The sequence below is a fragment of the Lepisosteus oculatus genome, chromosome 8 (assembly GCF_040954835.1).
Source record: "Lepisosteus oculatus isolate fLepOcu1 chromosome 8, fLepOcu1.hap2, whole genome shotgun sequence".
In the NCBI taxonomy this organism is placed as follows: Eukaryota; Metazoa; Chordata; class Actinopteri; order Semionotiformes; family Lepisosteidae; genus Lepisosteus; species Lepisosteus oculatus.
This window is the reverse complement of record NC_090703.1, coordinates 35534738-35557541: the sequence shown is the minus strand read 5'-3', so window position 1 is coordinate 35557541 and position 22804 is coordinate 35534738. Positions and strand designations below refer to the sequence as shown.

The window sequence follows — 22804 nt, the reverse complement described above, 5'->3', positions numbered from 1 at the left end:
GAAAAACACATTCATTTCGCAACTCGCCAGCGACAGCTGACCTTCTGATCAACATTCTAATAAGACACAAGCAATATGTTTATTCCATGCTGAAAGAGAAGAAAGAAAACACAACGGGAGAGAGACAGGGCAGACAGCGAAGATTAAATACCGTAGGAGAACAAAATCTGGGAGAGTGGAGGAGGCGGGAGCAGGGGAGAGGCAGAGAGGCCACTCAGGTGGTGCGAAGTGGAGAGAGGTGAAGAGAGGTGTGAAGTCGAAACCTGCATGTGAATAGAGAAGATGAGACAAAACAAGTCTGTCATTGAGAGATGGGGGAAGGTGTGAACCAAATTTCAGGATATTTTTTGTTTCTGATGTCTTTCTGCTATGGGAGTTGAGAAACCCTTCTTTGCGAACGCAGACGAAGAGACCAGTGTGATCATGGCCGTCTGAGGTGAAATGAGAAACTATAGGCTAGGAGAAATCTTTGATCTTCACAGCCCTAACATGCTCTCTGAAGTGGTCTCCGAGTCTCCTTCCAGTTTCTCCAACGTAGATAGCTGGGCATTTCCTGCAAGAGATACAGCAAATGAGGTAACTGGAGGTTCAAGAGGTCGCCTGGGTGATCTGAAATTGTCCTGAGGGGCCTTGAATGAGTGTGGTGTTATATATGCATTTGCGGGTGATGTAGCAGGCTCTGTTGCAGGGGAAAGTTTGGATAATTATTGAGGGCAGTCAAGGGAACTGTGAACAAGAAGGTTACGCAGATTAGATGGTCAGCGATATGAGGTGATGGGGCGGTCTGAAAAGAGGGCCCCAGTTGTCTGTTTCCTAGTGTCAACGTTGTCTGTTGTCTAATAAGACAACAGGTTTGTATTAAATTAGTGACGTCAAGACTATCATCAATTTAGTGATGTTTGGATATCAATTCACTTTCATAACGTGAAACAAATCTCATTAAATAAACCTGTTTTTTTCTGCAAACCCGTTCCTTCGTCAAACCTGTAAAAACCTATAGCTATATGATCACATGGTTCAAATACTGTTTACAATTTGCAGTACTTACCATCTTACTGATTTTTTAAATATATTTTTTTAAGATAAATGAATTGCTTGCAATACTAAAATAAATGACGAAAATATGGCTTGTGAAGTGTAACTAATCCTAAATCTTTTTAGGGTTTTTTTTCAATTTATTATATCAGTGCACACATAAAGAATTGATCGTACTAGCCAGCTATTGCAACACATGACACACAAACTAGATTAAAAGAACAACCCTTTCACTTTCTCGAGTGGCAGTGAAACTCGGGTTTGAAGGGTTAATACGTTTTAAAGGGGCGGATTCACTCTCTGGTGTAAACCAATCTGGTGATTCCTTTTTGGCATGACCGAAATGCTCATGAATATGGATAGAGAGAAACTGAACAGAAAATTGTGTTCCGGTAGTCAAGACAAATGGAAATGGTCTACATGTTTATCCGAGATACATGTAAAATGATTTCAGGGCATCACAAAGACTGAACTTCAATCATTCTTTTATTTTTATTTTTTTACTGCAGTTGGCCATTTCTTCATTTTAAATTGGATTTCATAATTCCACGCTGGTCCTCGTTGCACATAAACTGCTGCCTGCTGGTTCCGATCGGATTTCACTCGCAGGGCCCCTGTTTTGTCTGTTGCTCGTGAAATAAAAGAGCCGCTTTGGAGTTTTGAAGCATCATTTTTTAAATTTGGGACTCGGACAGGTTGCGCGGTGGCACACGCTTTCTTGCCAGGTCTGCAGATTTCTACGACAAACCGGCTATTTACCGATTTGGCAGGATTTTATTCAGTCACTTGGATATTTTTCTCACCGTTTTGCTTATACATACACATTTGCATATTTTGGAGCATTTTTAAAAGGAAATGAATCTGAGTTCGTATGTCGTAATCTGTCGTCATTTACTATAAAGAGCAGTGCTAGTCGTGGCATTCGTTTGGATTAGGATACACCTAGTATTAACCCTGCAGTTGCTCACGTTTTGTGTCGTCACCAATGAAATTTAAATCGGAACTAGATGGTTGCCCAGTTGTATAGCTTTTGACTTCGTTCCACCTGTAGCTTCTTTTCTCAGTTGTGGTATTGACTGGGAATTAAAAATATTTTTTTACAGAGGAAACTTTGCTTTTGATGTTTCGCCAAGAAGTCAATGTATTAGCTTTCATCCCGTCTTGTTCGTACCTTTTCCAATACGATAAGCGGAACATGTCGAGGTATAACATATACAGCCTCCTGGACTGGATTTACGGTGGGGTGGACCCGAAATTTGAGGGCAACGGGGGCCCCGAATGCGCGGCGTTTCTCTCCCCGAAACAGCGCCTGGGAGAGAGCTTGGTAATTATTCTGGTGTCCATTATAGAAATTACTGTGGCTCTAAGGAAAATCAGCCTTTCGAAAGAACTGAAGGAGATCGCAAAGAGAGGCGAGAAGATGAAGGAGGACAGTTGGGGCAAGAACCTGTTGCTCGTAGCTCTGTGTCTGACTTTCGGAGTGGAGGTCGGGTTCAAGTTTGCGACCAAGACGGTCATCTATCTCCTCAACCCCTGTCATGTTGTCACTGTGATACAGGTATGGTAATAAACAGTGTTATTCTATCCCAGTTTAATTTTGGCGATCTTCAGGGGGTTAATGTGTATTTCGCCGTGTTTTATTTGAAGTTAACAATTGCTTACGACCAGTTGTCCCGTGACGTAATCCATTCGTCCGTTTTCAACAAGCGTTTAGTCCAGTAAAGTGTCGTGAATACCTGGAATAAAAGTATTAATTAAGCATATGATTACTATTGAAAGTATTTCTTGACTGTAGAATTTCTACGGATGTGACTTTCATAACGGTTTCCAATAACCTACTTACAACTACTATTGTAATCTAAAAAAAACTGTCAATGTGCCATTGCGTGTGACTGACGTTACATTCAATAGCTCTTGATGGTGAAGTTTCAAGTGCTTGTGTTCTTTAAAAGCGTTATGCATTACGTTGAGTTATAGACTGAATTTAGCATAATTAACAGCAAGGCTGCCCATATGTTAGTGAAAAAAAGGAAAGTTTAAAGTACTTGAGTTGTTTAACATTTTAGACTATAACAGAATAAGTATGCTGTGTACTGTATACATTTAGTTGGCTACACTTGTTAAATTTCAGGCTTTGTAAGTTTGCCAATAAAGCAACCTACAGAAATTTGGTTAAAGGTGTCTTTGCCACTCCACATCCCACACCCCCCACAAAGCTGCTACACCTTTCACAAATGCACATTATATTCGGTTTAGATGAAAAATATAGAAATATAGAAATATGTGAACAGTTCCAAATACTGCGGAATAAATCGGCAAAATGTATTTAAAAATCTACTTAGGTGACAAGATCAAAGTTGTTTTGTTACAGAAGATGGGAAGAATGAGTGATATAGAGTACTTATGTGGTATTACTTTCACACCCTAATTTTACTGAATGTCATTACATTTGTTTGTCTTACATTTTAGGGATTCTTTCTGGAGGAACGGTGCTGCACACATTCATAATAAAAAACAAACCTGAATAGTTGCTGTCAAAGATTAGGGTTTTTTTTTCCATCAGTTGTACTACTTTTAGATTCTTTTGATCACACTGGTACATCTCCTTGGCTTTGCATCAGAGCATTGGGTTACATTTTGAAACCACATTCCGTAAATCAACTAAGCAGCAAAAGAAAGATATCTCAGTTTTTACTTCTATTTCATAATAAATACTTACAGGCATAAATAACATTTTCCTGCTATCAAGTATCCATTAATTGGCTTAATTGTATTATTCTATCACATAAAATAGTGATCTATTAAAATACTCTGGCATTCTAAGGCATTTGTTGCATATTGTGCAGTCATATGACCTGTTCATTACTCAGGCCTTCCACAAAACCTTTAATACAAAAGTAAACAGAAGCAGTAAGAACAGCAGTTTCAAGGATTCATTATATACTGTAGCTATTAGTCTGGGTTTATTATATAGGGAGCACTTCAGTATGTGTGAAAACCGAAAAAGAATGTAATCTGTAATCCAAACACGTTCAAAAGTTGTGCAAGATAATCAGGAAAAAAAATGCTTTTAATGTGAATAAAAAAGATGGCAATATATATAATATTTACTTATTATAAATGCATTTGCAATAGGTTTACTTCCCAGAGCCATTTGTGAACAGCAGTTGCCTTTTACACACTGTACAAATTAAGTGACTATGAAACTGTGTGAAACAGTGAATGAATTAATAAGCAGTTTGAATATGGGGTTGACCACACTTCATAAAAAAGCATGAATCTGAAGAACCATATGAATTTAGAGATCAGAGCTGCTTTTAAAAGGCTTGCATTGAAGATCTCCAATATTGCAACTAACCCAACCGAAAATGGGAAATGGGATATGACTTCAATTTGCTTTACCTCCGTTACCTTTTAATCCAGTGAGCTGTTATCACTGTCGCAGCAGTGTACCCTTACAGCAAGCAGAACTAGTTTAATCAGTCAAAGACAGGATTGCGACCTGTGTTATTGTTAGTTCTTTATTTTTAGATCATGATAGCGTACTAATCACGTATAGCACACTGGAACATGCTACCAGCCTTCTGTGGACCTGGTTAGTAAATGACGGAAAATAAATTTTAATTGTGTGAAAGTAATAATAACTTAATAATAATAAAATAATTTATTATACATAGTGCCTTTCATGGTACATTATTTCTAGGCACTTTGCAATAAAATCATAAAACCAAAGAGGGAGGTACTACACTGTACCTAAATTAATACAGTAAATAATTTAAAAACTAGAGCCTAAATGTTTTAAGATGGGGTTTGAAAGATTATTTAGGCTGGGAGATCACTTACAGCCTCGTATCGCAGTGTTCAGAGTCTTGTGTTGGAAACTGAAAAAAGGCCAGAGTTCTGTTGTTATGTGGTAAAAGTAGCCTTGATTGACTTGTCTTGAAGAGGAATTAATTTCTTGATTGCTTTATGTAATGCTTTTCATCCCAAATGATCCCAAAGCCCTTTCTGTACAGGAAGGGACTCACTTTGTTCACCCCTATCCAGGTGACTCATGGCAGTCATTCTAATTTAGCCAGGACTCCAGAGCTGAAATACCTTCTCCCACGAACAGCACCTTGGGATCTTTAATGACCATGATGTTGTCCTCTGTGCGCTATACTGGGGTTTAGGAAAACTCCGTTCTGGGGTGGGGGAGAGTGCCACCAACTGGTCAACCAACAGTACCCACAGAAGCAGCCTGGTTTTCCTTAGAGGTCTCCAGTTTATCCCACTAGTGAGAAGACCCAGCCTCAGTTAGCGTCTGAGGTCTCATGAGCTCAAACTACAGTAGAAGTAGGTAAGGTTGCTAAACATTTAAACTCTAATTTTCTGTTTTCTTAATATTTTTTTAGAATACAAAATAAAATTGTTTTATAAGTAGTATTACAGTACAAATACTGTATACATAGTTGCACATGGTTGCATGTAACATTTTACGTTTTCAGTACCTCAAGTATTAAATTAAGATACTATCGGCTATTAACCTCAGTGTATTTTTTCTACTTCTTTAAAAGCAAGGAATACATATGGGGAAAACATAATCTACAAATGTTAAGATTAATTGACTTTTCTCTTTTATATTATTTAAAATTATGTCTACACCTTTGTGATACTGTTCTGCAGTTTCAGTAATGGTAAAAGTACATCAGTTTTAATGTGTTTTGGCATATCAAAAGAACCTACTGAATTATTGATTACACTTATATGTGAATAATGCATTGTTGATACAGTGTGAATGCAATTGGTGGATTGCATAAACCTTTAGAAAAGTGATATTGCTCCGCCTAGAGCTAAATTTCAATTTGATGATTTTCATCAGATAAAATACAATTAGGCAACTAATTTGTGTTTGCTGAGAAAAACTCAAAAGATTTTAAAAGACATCTGGGAGAAAGATATTAATATTAGCCAGACTGTTGTACAGACTCTTGGTTTCTAGCTCAGACCTCACTGCAGGCCAACTGCTCGGTTTACAATGATGTCTTGTTTAATGGCAGCCACCTACAAGGTGTGGGTGGTGTGTGTAAACTGAGCACAGGCCAACAATTTGTAGAAAGTGGCAGCTCACTCATATTTGCATAGCTGCATTGCTGTTCTGTTGTGAACTGCCAGTGTAGACTGCATCAATGTAGTATAAAGCAATAACAGTTAGCCTAAACATAATGTCCAACAAAAGCAGATGCACACTGATTTCAAATTTTGATTTTTCCATTGGTTACTTCTCATAGGAACCCTTTATTTCAAATTGTAGTGTAGTAGGCCTTATTTTTTCCATGCTTTTTTAATTTTTCTGCGTCTTTGCTTCCTGTTTAGCTCAATTAATGTGGTGCCGGTAAAATTGACTGTTGTTAATGTTTAACTGTTTAAGGATACAAGTGAACATGACAAATATGGAAGTTCCACTATAGCACAATGTGCTGTAACTGTACATGTGCAAGATACTTTGACATACAGTAGTGATGTGGAAATTGCATCAGCATATATCCGATTGTATTGGAATTGGTTTTGCAAGAAAAAACAGCTAGTGATTAAGTGATGTGACTGTGTTATGGGGCCTGGCTCTGTTGCTGATCTTATGTTATCTATATCACAGTGCAAGTCTAATCAGTTCATGGAGGATTGTAATCAGTTGTTTATCTAACAAAACACCTCTCTATGTGTAGTGTAAGTTATCATTTGAAGACCTTATCATTCTTTCAGTTCCTTCCTTAAAGCTGCAAGTGATCAAGATATTAGAGCTGTTTTTTTAGTCTATTTGTTTTAAATTAAAATGTAAAAAAGATAGGGTCCAATAGATAAAGTTATTTGGGGGATTATGATATATTTACATAGATACAGCTCTGTTGCCTCAAATTCAATTGAACCAATGAGACCTTCTTTATAATAATCAAATCAAAATAAGCCTATGGAAAGCCTAATTATTGTACTAGAATTGCTTTTCATCAAACATTTGTGGGATGAGCTGGGATAACAGAGGCATCTATGGCTCATAGACCAGTGAATCAAAAGTACATTCTTGCTATTTAGACATTTTCTTTTCTTTGAATATTAAAGTATAGATTTTAAATACATTTAAAAATAAAATGTTTTTTTTAAATGTTTTATTTAGACGTTTTTGGTGTCATTTTGATTATAAAAGAGAACAACTCAATGGCATGTTGGACTGAGTGAACGCACACTGCTTGCTCTCTTGCTGTCTGACTGGGGTGTTCACAGCCAGCAATTTCTAACTCGGCATGGTGTTCCAGCCAAATGCAGGGTCTTCTGGTTTCTCACTATCATGTGCAGAATGTGCACTGACATTTCTTTTGCTTCTGGAGTGATTACACACACTGTTCTGCTACATGGATCAAGTCTTGGGACCTCACTCCAACATTCCACCATGTCCTTATGCTGCTCTTATAATACATGCTTCTCATAAGAGAATTGGAACAGAATTTTATCTCCAGCCTTGTGCAAATTATGTTTCACTGATGTATAGTTGTTTCCAGCTGAGGCAACGCAAGTCTACTAGTTTGTGACTTTCATAGTAAATCCTCAGTTGATCGCTTATGTTGATAACAAAGGTTAATCAATGCAATGAGTTTACCAGATGTAAATGGACAATAAAAATGTCAGTGCATCTACTATTACTGTAATTTTCAAAATAGGCTTCATAAATGCAGTCATAAACAATAAGGTTCTTTTGAAGCTCAGTATATCTTGCATATCTTGTATATCTGGTGGAAGGAGGGAGCAAGAAATCAGTCTTTTCCTCTACCGCATTCACCAGCATGACCACTGGTGATGAGCTGTCATCTGACCAGTACAATTACAATAATTGGGCAGGTGAGTAAGAGATCTGTACCTGCTTTCTAGAAAAGGGAGCAGAGCTTCACCACAGCAAGAGAGGGACTGGGAGCTAGAATGAGTGTTAGTGGGCAAAGACACATGGATAATTAATTAACTTTGGAGAACAGGTTTAGCATTGCACCTTGGCGTTCGGTTTAACTGTTTTGATTGTGATTTGTTTCTGTTGTTTATTATGTGGACCAGTAAACATCTTAGCTGCTGTGGTTGATATGGAGAGGCTGGAAGTAATTATTTATAGCTCAGATAAGAGTTAGGGCTTTTGTTTTGGTTAAATTATGTTCTGCATAACAAAGTTTATCTTATTGCCACCTGCGTGTGTGTCTTCTGCGCTAAGTGTCGCCCCACTCTATATCACATTTTATTATCTAATGTCTGCATTCTGGATAATATACAGAGAAGCATTAAGAATACAGCAAATGAGTATTGAATTCAGTAACATTTGTTGCATTTTTAATGTCTCTCTGTATACCTTTTTAGAAAAGCCTGTATCTTCCTCTGCAGTTCAGCACTGTATTTGTATGTTTTGTTTAAAATTAAACACCGTTTTCAGTGAAAATGCAAGAGGAGGCATGAGAACATTAAAATCCTGTACTTGCACAAACTGTGTTGTAGTCTGTGCTATTTCCAGGACATGTTGCTGCAAAATGCAGAACCTCGCCCAGTGAGAATAGAATGCTCAAGTTCAGACCTTCAGGAATAAGGAATAGTTGAACAATTGCATATAAATTCTTGACACTACTTATGAACTCAGTCTGGCAAAAATTCCTTAGTAGAAAGCTTTGATGGGTTTTTCTGTGAATAATGCAGCACAATATGCTTTTGTTCTCAAGTTGATCACTGTCATCTACTTAAAAAGCGAAAACGGCTTAATAAACCCAGCACATCCTGAGTCTCTTAATGTTTCTCTTTCAGAGTTTATTTTTATCATCAACCTAATGAAGTGGGGAAACGTTTACGTGCTAGACCCTCACATTGGGAACAGTACGCAAAATGTGTTGTTACCAGCGTTAATGCCAAATAACGTGAAATGTAGGGTCAATGAAAACTTTTACTCTACTGTTTTAATGACAAACGCATAATTAATGTTTCAGTGTGGGTAATGTGTGTAGTGACCAGATAATTATATAGAATAAAAAATAAAAGGAACTTTGTCTGAAATTTCACTGAGGGCTTACATTTTAAAATATGTTTTTAATCTTTTTACCCAGGCTTGCTGAGCAGATATGGTGAAGTCAAATTGACTTTTTAAAATGGTATTTCCTGCTGTTTCCAGATTGGAAGTGCTCCCGATGGCTATTGGTACTCAATAACGGATGCTTGTCTAGTGCAGCTCAATAGCTAATGGAATTAGTTTTTTTGCTAAATGTAATTTAAAGACCTTTTCTGAATGGGAACAATGGCTCTGGCACTGTTTCAAAACATAGGTTTTAAATTGGGCCTTTGGATGTAACAAATAATTTGTAAATTTGTCATTGTTAAAAAAGTGTTTTAAAAAAATAAAATGACATACCTGATCTTTAGGTGAGTTGAAGTCCTTAATGAAGGAAACCAGAGACGTCTTTAAAAATATAGCGATAATTCTTGTTTTAATGAGTGCTTTAAGATGATATCCATCCATTTTCTAAATACTCTATCCACTACAAGGTAGTGAGGAAGCCAGAGCCTATACTGTAGGGTTCAAGGCAGGATACATACTGGATGGGATGCTGAATTTTTTTAAACTGAATTGAGCACTGTATTTTAAGTAACTGTAAGGCAGGTGAACCTAAACATCAGATTATAAAAAGCTGGTTTAATAGAAATAGTTTAAAAACCTACAGAACTAACCACAGTAGAGCACTCTGTTTGTTTTGTTTGAAATAATTTTTTATTTTACATCAGAACATGACTGTTGCAACTACTTATAGTTTGCTAAAATAATTTCATGTGGTCCAGGAAGGCTTCTTCTGCATATTTAAGGAAGTAATCAGAAAACAGTTTTCACAGTCTCATAATGCACTGTAATCTAATCTAGAAATCTAGTTTTAATAAAGCAAATTGTTTTGAGGCAAGTAGACATCACTGTTCTTGGAAATGTACTTGACAATTTCTTGGAGCTTTGAATTGATTTTTGGAAATTAAAGCAATTTTAGTAGGGGCATAGTGATTAAGAATTATGCTGTAGTCTGGCACTGGAGCTGCCTGGAAATTATATTTTTTCTCTTAATCCTTCTGAACAGAAATGGCTGACAGAGTGGTGACTTACAAAGTGTTAGTGATTTACTAATTACCACCAGAGAGGTAATTACTCTGGTGACAGAGCAATTAAAAGTGAAACATGATTTCTATTCTTGTAACAATATACACAAATATCCCTTTAGTTTTCCTTTTGTTTATAGTTATTAACTGTGTTTATGGAGCTGCCTGTACTTGACTTTGTTTAATATGCAAAAATATATTTATCTGGTATCTCAAAACATTTTAATAATGCAAATGGAAACTAGAGAAAGCAAAAAAAAAAACACTTCTTGAAGTATTGTATCAAGTCAAATCTCTTGCTATGCGGTAAGCTTGCGTTTAAGGCATGACTTCTTCAAGTGAGCTGCAAGAGTAGCCTTATGTGGCCTTAGGATGTGGGTCAGAGATACTGCGAGTTTGCCGTTTCTCTTTACTTCCTCTGACACTTTTATTGAGAAATCCAGGCAGGTAGGGTTACAAAGAGGTCAGATCTGTGGGGGAATTGGAGAGAATTTCTGTAGATTGAAGGCCAATACAGTGGAGCTTAAATGTAAACTGGAGGGAAAATTATTATCAGTTAAACTCAGCATTTTATGAACTGTACAGTAGGTGTGAGTATGTGCGTGTTTGTGGGTTTTCCTTTCAGTGGACTGACATCCCATCCAGGGTGTATCTTGCCTTGCACCAATTGCTTGCCAGGACACTCTCCAGCTCCACTGCAGCCCTAATGTGGATGAAGCACTTAGAAAATGGATGGATGAATAGTTTGTTAATCTCTGTGGTTTAGTAATTAAAACTAAAGACTTGAAGAAGTAACCTTGTGAGTTGGCCAGAAGAAATGCATTTGTTTATTTGAAAGCATCCCAAATTAATTATAAGACAACACACTGATGGTCTCACAATGTGTAGTTTTAGCAAAGAAAGCAAGACCAACAGTCCCACTACATAGGGTATGTATGTGGAGAAGTGAGAAATTACTTCGCAAATTGAAGTAAGGGAGCTAAAGTGGAATTTAGCTAGGATGCCAGTTTTAATACCCACTCTTGTATTCTGCACATTTTGTCATGGGATCTATAAAGACCAAGTAATCGGAACCTCAGTTTAACATTTCATCTGGTGGCTTGTATCCTACAACAGTATTTGCCCTGTCATACTGTGGCATTGGTATAAAAACTGCTGTCCAGAAGGAAGGAAGGAGTGTCAGCATCTAGCCCACCAAAACACATACAGCACCAACATGGTTTTCCTTAAAAGTCATCCATCTCAGTGCTGACAAGTGAGACAAAATAAAGTTCCAAGTTGTTGAGTATCATTCTAATGACAAGTCTTGGCATTGCAGACTATAAAATGCCCAAGAAAGAGCATTTTGAGCTGTTCATGAATCAAAAGCAGACTCATAAATTTCAAAAGGATGAGAGCTGAGAGTTATAATTGTAAATTCATGGAAGTGAAAGGACATTCTGAGAACAGGAGGAACTCATTTCCTCAGAAGGTCATGGGGTTATGGGTGTGTGGAACAAACTGTCCAGTGTGAGCCACTGGGAGTATTTTGAGTAGAGTCTTCATGTGGTTTCTGGATCATGGCCTCCTCTCATCTGTAAATGGTTGGTGAATGGTTTGTGTTTTAGAGAGTAACAAATGAGAATACTTTCTGACAATGAATGGGAGTGAACCACAGCAACAAAAAACAGGCCTGGCTGTTTAATAAAAATAAGTCTGGGGTGTTTATAACTTAAGATGTGTTTTTTTTATTGAATATCAATTATTACATAATTAAAACAGTGATATATTTCCAAAACTGCATTTTTACAGATACTGTATGTAAGGTCATTAGCATTTACCTTCCTCCAACAGCTGTCATAATTCATAATATCCTCTTTATGAGTTAGTCACTGAGTCAGTGTGAAACCTCCTTTTAGGCATAATCCTGCTTTGAATTCAAAGTCTTCCATTGGGAGCACTTCAGAATAATTTATGAAGGATTTAAAGCTGACATAGTAGATGCCAGACAGTTCTCCAAAATATCTTGGATACAAGACCTCCTTGCATACAGTACTTTTTTCCTCCCACTCACTTTTTATTATTTTTTTCCATTTGTGAGAATTGTGATTGTGATGTTGGATATGATGAATAATTTAAAATTTCATAGGTGCAAGCAGTGCCTTTGTGCATGGTAAAGAACATTTCTTAGAAGCCATCTGACTACATCCTTAAATAGTTTTAACTATCCAGTCTTAAATGAAGGTATTTATAGTAGCAATTTCCAGGTATGTGGACTGTTTCAATCTTGTATAATTTTTGTTTATAGTTCTTTGGTTTTTGTTTTTAAGAAAATGTGCAACACTAACAAGTTTCTTGGAATAGCTGCAGTATTTTTCAGGTGTTCTTATTCTGTTGTGTTTTCCCTCTGTCAATTTGCCAAAGACCTTTTCTCTTTGAAAGCTTTATTTTTCTTTTGTTATTTAAGGAAAATGTACTGTACTTGTATCCCTTTTCTAGAAGAACTGCCTGTGCTTCCTTGATCATAAGGTAAATAGACCATGAGCTGGTGACCCATTTTACTGTGAAAAACTAAGAACTGGGCCATGTTGTCCTGATTATACAGTACAGAGAAGTTGAAGTGCTACTTAATGAAAATCACATCATGTACCTGGGATGTTATATCTGCAAGCTATTCTTTGCCGTAGAGTAGCATAGAAATCGGCTTTCATACGGGGGGAATGTATCATGTGAACCACCTGGAAAGCAACATAATAAATTATTTATTTTAATTCTGAAAAGTTTACCTGTTTTAAATAGGGTTTGATGTACTATAAAGTACATCACCATTGTGCTCAAAATATTTTTTATATATGTATACCTTTAGTAAATATTAGTTGGAAGAATATATGGAAAATAAGCCTTTTAAGCCTTTTTCACCATCAATAAAATTGTTAGCAATTGAGCTCATGCTAATCCCATAATGACAAAATATGTGTATATATATACCACTTGGATAGGTGTGGTAATTTTTATAAGCTAAAACTAAATTGAAACCATTACCCTTGTACCTGGTTTTAGATGCACAGAAGTATCTCTTGCAAATGACTGCATTCTTTTGTAGTGGCTTGGCAAGAGGTTCTGAAGAAATAATCCTGTTTCATCTCACTGCAAGTTCATAACGAGCCAGATTAAATTACAACCACCACAGACTGAACCACCCGCTGACAGTCTGTTGAAATAAAGCTAAAGCAACTAAATAAACGCCCTTTGATAAATAAGTCGGGCTTACCTTTTTTTTCTGGATTTTACAATTTAATGTCTTTCTAAGAAGCAACAATATTAAATTCAATACACGTATTTGATCCGCTCATGGTCACATGCACCTGTAATGCTTTGCAAAAGTATTTAGCCCGGTACCATGATGTCCCATTGTGCCAAATTATAAATGATGTATACACATCTTTCAAATGAATATTTTAAATGAAAACACGAATGCACTGTCCGAACACTTTTATGTCTTGAAGAAATTTAGTGTGAATTAAAGACTATGTGCAAATTAAAGTCTGCAAAAAAATATTTTGACTGCTTAAGTATGAATTTCTTTGTTATTTCATTTTTTTTTCATTTGACTAGTTACAAAATTAGTTGAGTGGCCTCTGTCAGTGTGCAATAATAGTGGTTCACATAATTTACCTACTGTATCTCTAGATACCTATCTTTGGAAGGTCCTTCACTCAGGTAGTGAATTTCAGTCAAAGATACAACTATGAATGCCAGGCAGTTTTTGAAACAAATCAACGTTAGAGTTGTAAAAAGGCACAGATCAGAAAAAAGGGTAAAAACAAACATTTCAAAGATCTTAAGTGTTTTTTTTGGCATGGTGAAGATTATTAAGAAGTGAAGAGTACTCAGACACTGCCTTGATCAGGCTGTCCCTCCAAATGGAGCAGCTGGACAAGGAGAAAAATGGTTAAGGATGCAAAGTATCATTCTTATGACAAGTTACAAAGTAACAGTTCAATGGCTGAGATGGAGAAAACATCTAAGGATCAACAATATCCTGGTCTCTACATAATTGGGGCTTGTATGGAATTGAAAAAAATAGCATAAATCTTACATGGGATTTGCAATGAAGCACCTACAGTAGGTGGCACTGCAAACATGTGGCAAAAGGTTCTGTGGTCAGACAAGACATACTGTAAGTGAAACTTTTTGGTCTGAATGCAAAGTGTTAAATCTAACACAAACCCAGGATCGTGCATCACTCACTCAGCACCATTTGTGCTATAAAGCGTGGTGCTAATTAATTGCTTACACTTTTATAGACACTCCACTCAAAGTGCTTTACAGGTAATCGGGACTCCCCTCCACTACCACCAATGTGCAGCATCCACCTGGATGATGCGACGGCATCTATAGTGCGCCAGAATGCTTACCACACATCAGCTATTGGTGGGGAGGAGAATAGAGTAATGAAGCCAATTCATAGATAGCCAGCAGCCATATCACCCTGCAACTCACAACTGGCAACCCACTGAAGCTAAGCAGGTGTGAGCCTGGTCAGTACCTGGATGGGAGACCTCCTGGGAAAAACTAAGGTTGCTGCTGGAAGAGGTGTAAATGGGGCCAGCAGGGGGCGCTCACCCTGAGGTCCACGTGGGTCCCTATAGTGATGGGAACACTATACTGTAAACAGGTGCCGTCCTTCGGATGAGACGTAAAAACCGAGGTCCTGACTCTCTGTGGTCATTAAAAATCCCTGGGCGTTTCTCGAAAAGAGTAGGGGGTGTAACCCCGGCGTCCTGGCCAAAATTCCCATTGGCCCTAACCAATCATGGCCTCCTAATAATCCCCATCTATTCATTACTCTCTGCTCTCCTCCCCACTAATAGCAGCATGAGCGTTCTGGTGCACTATGGCTGCCGTCGCATCATCCAGGTGGGGCTGCACATTGGCGGCGGCGGCGGTGGAGGGGAGACCCCATTACCTGTAAAGCGCTTTGAGTGGAGTGTCCAGAAAAGTGCTATATAAGTGTAAGCAATTAATAATTGTAATTGTAATAGATGGGGAGCCATGATTGGTAAGGGCCAATGAAAACCCTTTGAAAAGGGCCAATGAAAATGTTACACCCTTACTCTTTTCAAGAAATGCCCTGAGATTTTTAATGACCACAGAGAGTCAGGACTTCGGTTTTACATCTCATTCAAAGGATGCCACCTTTTTACAGTATAGTGTCCTTCACTATACTGGGGCATTAGAACCCATGTAGATCACAGGATGAGCACCCCCTGCTGGCCCCACTAACATCTCTTCCAGCAACAAAGTTAGTTTTTCCCAGGAAGTGTCTCATCCAGGGACTGACCAGTCTTACACCTGCTTAGCTTCAGTGGGTTGTCAGTTGTGAGTTGCAGGGTGATATGGCTGCTGGCAGCATTATGTTATAGTTTTGCTTCTTAATGGCAGGGAATGGGATACTTGTCAATACTCATGGGATCATAGATGGAGCAAACTACTGGCAAATCTTAGAGAATAAACTGCTTCATGCCTAGAACTGGGACAAAAATTCTCCTTGCAGCTGAACAATGATCCCAAAGCTACACAGGAGTACCTAAGACTAAGAAAGTGATTGTCCTTGACTGGCCCAGTAAAAATCATGACTGGAATCCTGAGAATATGAGAGAAAGACTGCTTTTCATAAGCATCCCCCAAACACCTTGAGAGAGCTTGAACAAATCTGCCAAGTAGAATGGGCAAAAAGTGCATGAAGCCAGTGTGCAGTTGATGGAGACCTAAACAAAAGACTTGTGGCTGTAATTTACTGCGAAATGTGATTACACACATTTTGAGTTCACAGGCAGTCAACATATTTGTTTTTTGCTGACATTTACTGTAACGTTTCTTACTCTTACAAGTCTTACAAGTATGTATTCAGACTTTGCATCATTTTGTACTTTCACCAAATGGGATATCATAGGAAATGTCTGAAGAATACTTTTGCAAGGCACCATGTGCATGTTTTTAAAGCTTCATCATGAGCTAGTTTGTTTGGTTTTGTTTTATACCTGAACAGTAAGCTTTGTGATTCAGCTGCTTAAAATTTGCATTTACAAATCCAAACAAGAAATAACAGGCCGCACTGTGAAGAAATAGCAGAGCTATATTGGTCAACATCCTGTTTCTTATGAAGTGCTGACGTGCTCACAAAATTATTATTTAAACAAATGTAAACTTCACAAAAATATCTGGCAATTGGTTGTTGGCTGTGTGCAGCAGAAATAATGGAAGTCTTTTATGTACTATAACATTTGTGTAGTATCTCTGTTAGGTCTCTGGATCTGTAATTACACACATAACTTAACACCCACATACATAGTAGTAGAAAATCTATGTATGTGGGTGTTAAGTTGTGTGTAATTACAGATCCAGAGACCTAACAAGAAAATACTTGCATAATAGTTATTTTTTTAACATTAAAGCTTAACAGTTAAGCCATTACTCTAGCCTGATATTATAATTGAGATTAAAATATATTAGGTGTATGTTCTGCAGTCATTTTGGGCGTGGTATTTAAAATAGTTTATGATTACAATCTCACACCATCTTTTGTGAAATGGAACTGCCAGTTCACACCAAAGACAAAATAGATACAAGAGCTACACCCCACTGATAAGCACCAATTAAGGCATCACTGTGCTTGCTTCAGCAAGCTCGTCTATTTGCCCTTCATTTGCTCGTCTATGGACAGCATGTTTGCTACATTGTACTTTTTGGACAATCAGTCTGTATAAACCTATGCACGTTTTGCACATATTTTATTGTTTTCACAGTGACTATGATCATCACGTTTTGCACACACCTATGTATTTATTTTATATTTATTTTGTTGTCTTTTGTTTTATAACTATTCTGATGTCTGTTTTTGCGCTTGTCTTGGGCTGGACTGCTGTAACACATCAATTTCCCTACGGGGTTAATAAAGTCTTGTCTATCTATCTGTCTATCTTACTAAATGTCAGACTTATTGTTGATTTGTGAAGCTTCTAAAATTGATAGCATGATAGAATTAAAGTTTGTGATTGAGTTGTCTTTTATGCACACAGTAGATGTACAATAATGTAACCCAGACTTCAAATCACATGAATACTATTTGTAAAGAACTTGCAGATCAGACTCAGTCTGCTGTAATGTTAGAAAGAATGATGATGTAAAGGAAAACATAAGTGTTGAAATGTTTCTCTGCATGCTTCAGGTACATGTTTTTCTGCATGCTACACTGGGGCATATTGAGTCTTAGGGGTTTATAGACAGAAAACACCAACAGGAAATAAATTCAGACTGCAAGGAATTATTGAACTAAAGGGACAGATGGCTTGATTTGATGTCTTGTGAGAAGAGCATGTCGTGCTCCTGTATCTCAAGTCATCGCTGAACATCTATTCAAACATTAATATGTGGGGGTGCAGCTAATCATTACAGCTAGGGCTGGATTGTGCTAGAGGTGTTCTCTAGTTTTGTGGTAAGGTATTATAACTATACACAAGAATAATGCACCTAAAATGGAGTTATTTTAAAATATTGAAATTAAATGGTCTAACTGTAATATTATACTAAAGGCAAATCATGCAAAGATCTGAAATACTGATGCTCACCTCAAGGTTTATTCTTGTTTACCCTGACTAGGATACTTGTTTAAATGGAGCTAAAGAAGAACTTAATGAGTGGGGAAAAAGCTTTAATTGCATAGTATAACATTTACAGGCTTTTCAGGTCTTAATAAATAAAGACACACAGAAGCGTGAGTGTACTTCTATTTCAAATCTGGAATAGCTCCAGCTGTGATGCAGAGTACTATTTCCATACACTGACATTATTCCAATCCCTTCACCTCCTCATAAGGGAAATATTTTTTCTTAGTCTGAGTCTTGAAAGAACATGTTATTAGTCATTGAAAATCTAAATTATGGGTTTCTGTAGGTAGTTTACTACAGCTAAATTGATTAGTAACAAGACTTTCATTGTTACCTGGTGACTTGGGAAAGTACTAGAGACTTGGGAATTTTAATCAAGTATTGTCCTAGGAGTGTGGAATAAATGTGCAAAATACAGATCAAGGAATCATTGTAAGGTTAAATATTAATCATGAAATGAAATTCAGCGTTCGTCTCAGGTATGATCTCCCTAGGTATTATCACAGTTGTGGCACCTGATCAGCCTTTGGACCAACTCCTGTGGGATGTTCAACCACTCTTCCTGTGCAGCTGCAGTCAGCTGTCAACGTTTTGCTGGTCGTAGTTGTGACAGTAGCAAACTCGTCCTACGGTTCTATCTCCGTTCTTTTGGAATTAGGTCAGAAGTAAAAGCTGGCCATGGTAAGACCATTATATTATTTTTGAGAAGTCTAACTATTTGTAATACTAGTACTGTGTGGTTTTGCATTGTAAAGTCTGCATATTGTTCTACTGAAAAATCAACTTTTCTGTAATGGCTTGTAATTGTCAATATAATGCGGAATAGTATCGCCCACCAATGGCGTTCTGATATTAAAGGTAGATTCCATTCCATGCATTCCACAACCCCACCAGTGGGCATGGGCAACACAACCATTAATATACTACAACATCACAACATGGTCTTCCATCAGTTCTGTCAAAGGAAAAATGTCATCCAAAATCCACCCCACCACTCTCTCTGCCCCCACCTCAGATATTTTTGGCCCTTAGAAGATGGTGATAATCTCTCAGCTGTTAACATGCTAACTCTGAATGGTTACTGGGCCTGCTGATTATTTCCATGCAGACGTCAAGCTGTGCTTATTCTGCTAATGCAACGGATATTTCTTTCTGGAAATTCTGATGCCGAGATCCAAAAAGGATTATAACGATGGCTCAGAATGGATTGATGGGGCTAGTGCCCTCTTGCCTTTCACAATGGGTCGTGTTTCTCACAGAGCTGATTTAATTGGGCTGATATCTGACTGCATAGTGTTTCATCCCCCATGCAACGTATGTCCTCTATAATGCTGATGACAGCCATGTGATCTTTCTCACTCAAGCAGTGACGATCATATCTTTTGCTGTTCTTTCTTTAATTAAAACCATATCTTTTTCTGTTATGATGGACTGGGTGGAGGGTGGACTATCTAGTAGTTGCCTTGGCCTCACAGTTTCCAGTCTTTCATGTGGATATTATTGCTTTGTATAAGTCCACAGTGCACTGCACCAAGCTCCTGCCATTATAATGGATGTCTGCAGTTTTTGTGTTCAGTAGTCTAATCTTAGCTCCAGGAGCCTCATCTCCCTAGAGCCTCTTCTTCCACCTTTCTTTTTCCTTTGTTCTTTTTTCTTTAATATCTCGTTGCCCCCTTTGTCTGGCCTGTTTCTGTAATAAGCTGTCTCAGTGTTTATGTATGTTCTTTTGTGTGTGTGTGTGAAATATGAATTAAAATGCAGGCAATTTAAAAAGAAATGTATTTGTAAAAGTACTTAATCAATTAATTTTGGCCATATTGACTCAGTTCAAATACCAAATGGAGACATACATTTTATTTGTATGAAATCGCATAACCTGTACTCGGTATTCTCTCATTTCATGGAAGAGAACTAATCTAATGATTAGCAAACCTGTCTGCTCACTATTTAAAATGCAAGTAATATTACTGGAACGTGTCCAGTGGGCTGTTAGGTTAAGATGTACACTGTTTTAATTGTGCTCAATTAAGGCTCAAAATGCCCCTTATGGGAAAAGGGTAGGGCTCACAAGGTCATTTGTGAAGGCCTGCCAAGTACCATTGAGCCAGTAGCTACTTTTGGCTCACAGAATGCCTTGCACGTGGCTTAATTCATTGGTGCTGACAGCAGCTACAAATGGACAACTAAAGTTTTGCTGGATTGTGTCATGCAATGACATCCTCTGTGAGTTGTCAGATTAAAGACACTAAGACCCAGGGGAAGGACAGAAAAATGTTCCAGCTGAGAAAAAAACAGTTAACGGAGATCAGTGTAAGAAGTTAGTCACCTCTTGGTTTTTAAACATAGCTCTTGTATTGTTTCTACATTTCTTCTTGAAAATGTAATGTTTGAATGTGGTAAACTCAAGAAGAAGTCTGCCGCTGTTTCATTTATTTTTGGTTCATACATGTTTCAGTGTCTGTTCAAGTGTTGAGTGTTGTTGACACAGTGAATATTGTTCACGCAGCTTGACGTCTTAGTGTATTTTAGTCAAATTCTTGAGATAATGGTCTCTGAAACTGGTGAACTCTTTGTTTTGATAAATGTACATTGAATGCGTTTTTGTAATATTAAATATAGGATAAGAAATTAGCAGTGTCCTTAAGAAGGAAGTAATTGTATACCTACTACAAATCTATCTCAAACCCACAATACATTTGCTAAACCATTTTCTGTCAGTTACCTTAAACAGTATTAGACTATAATTACTATTGTATACTATATAGTGTAGAAGTTAGAAAGACACATAAAAACTTTTATTTTATACATTTCTGCTCGAATTCGGTGCTATTGAATGTAGTAATAGCACATCAAGTTATTTTACATCCCATATTTTATGTATCTTTTACCACAACTTGCTGAAAACTTTAACAATGACTTAGTTGTATTTGCTAGTTGTATTGCTTTAGTTGAATTAATTAAAATTGTGTTAAGACTTATACTATGTAATATAAGACGACAGTACAGCGAAAATGTGTAAAAATTAGATTTAAATGAGTTCAGAAGTTATTGTAAGTTTTAAAAGATTTGTGTCCTTTTCAGATTATTTTTGTTGGAGGAGAAATATGGACATATTGTAACAATATTGAGAGAAAGGAAATAAAGTAAGAGTCACTATCTTTCACTTTCTTTGTGCCCTGGTTAAAGAACAAGAGGAAACACAATTGTCATGCTTAAAGTAATATTCAGACCTACTGTACTTTGCGGCCTGCCTTGATAGTATTGATTAGTTTTACTGGGAAACCTGCAGCACACAGAACATTTGTTCACAACCTTGGGTAGTTTGTGTATTGTCACAGCTTATGTCTGTGTGTCATGTATAGAGGAGCATGCAAGAGAGCAGGCACAGCCAGGCATGGAAGAAAAACAAGCAGGATTGACGGTCTAAATCTGTGGTTAAGCAAAGTCCACTGCCGAGTAGTTCAAGGCACAAAGGCTAAATCCAGTAGACGAGGTCAGGATGAAGCGAGGGTTGTGAATCCAGATAAAACACAAAGCAAGGAACACTAGAACAAGTGGGAACTCGGAAGGGAACAAGTACGCTCAGAGCACAACCCTACAAAAGAGCACAGGACACTTCCAAGGCAGATCTTATATAGTGTGTTCCTACTGAGGCAGGTGTGTTGGTAACTTATGCACAGGTGGAATGGATGTCACACCTGAGCCCATACTCACAGCAACTGGCTGATGAACAGGTGAGTAGAGGCTTTGCCAGTTCCTGCAGTGATGCTAGCTCGCTCCGCAGTGCTCGAGCAGGAGCAAACATGACAGTTTGTTAACAGAATCATTCCTTTTATTTAACTTCCATCTCTGACACATTCCCTTAACTTGTCCTTTATCTCCTCACAGATCTTCCTCCTCGCTTGTCCACCGTGTAAAACTGCAATGATCATCTTCAGGTGAGTAAGTGCACAGAGTGCAGAATTTGAAATAGTACAATGACAAAGGAGGTCTGAAGAAATGTTATTTTTGGTTGTGTAGAGCCTGTGATCTTCACAGTGAAAACAATGCTTGAGGATGATATATTAAGTATTTTTGTCTGTTTTATGTACTGTAAACGGTGTCTGTTTACTTTGGCCTTTACAGCAAACGCTGAGACATTTTTTTTTCTTGTGAAATTGTTTACTTACAGTACCTCCTCTTATGTCAATTGGCATTAAGGGCAGCTACTGTATAAAGATGTTTGATGTGTCTCTCCAGGTTTTCGATGACATTCGATTCTATGCTATGTTAAACATAATTTGTTTTCTCCCTCAGGCATACTGAGCATGTTGTCTTAGTGATGACTCTTTCATTCCTCTAATCTTCTGCCCCTTTTAATGATGGTGTGAATGAAGTCTTGATCATTCTGAGTGAGTCTCTTGGTTAGAGGGTTGGATCTTGGCCAGGATATTTGTTTTCTAAGACTGGATGTATGGAAGGAGTACAGTTCTGTGGTCATGCTCACTCATCTACCAGCACTCTGATTTATAAGGGCACACAGCTGTTATGGATTCAAAGCTTTCTTTCAGTATTGCACTGGGCTGACTTTCAAGTTCATGAAGGAATTCAAGCTTTGTTCAGTCAGTTACCAATAGTCTGTCTGTCAGTCTGTCGATTAGATGATGGGGACAAAACATCATGAGCCATTAATCCAGTTTGCTAGCCAAAGGCATTTCAATTCTTTTCCCATGAATTCTAAGAAGTGTGACAGGACAGCAAGTTCAATTGTGAAGTGTATAGAAGAGAATCCCTCTCACTATTCTTGGCATGTCCTTTATTGTGCGTTACATTACCTAGTCAGTGGCAATATTCAGAAGGATGGCTGCCATAACTTTAAAGCTCAAGTCACCCAGACCAACACTACAAAAATATGGGTTAAAAACTGTTAATATTCAGATGCAGAGTAGCAACCCATACTGTATGTTCCTTTACAGACTGTCCCTGTGAAGACTGTCAAACTCCTTCTC

At 37.6% G+C, this 22804-nt stretch overlaps 1 protein-coding gene across 1 annotated transcript in view; it reads left to right on the top strand.

Annotated features, from left to right (window-relative positions):
- The first annotated feature begins 1389 nt into the window (after positions 1-1389).
- LOC102691208 (transmembrane protein 164) overlaps positions 1390-22804 on the top strand; it is a 50845-nt gene continuing 29430 nt past the window's right edge. Inside the window, exons 1-2 of the mRNA XM_006632617.3 lie at positions 1390-2593; positions 21705-21754. Coding sequence (XP_006632680.1) covers positions 2156-2593; positions 21705-21754 — 488 coding nt within the window. The 5' untranslated portion in view covers positions 1390-2155. The remainder of the gene's footprint in view (positions 2594-21704; positions 21755-22804) is intronic.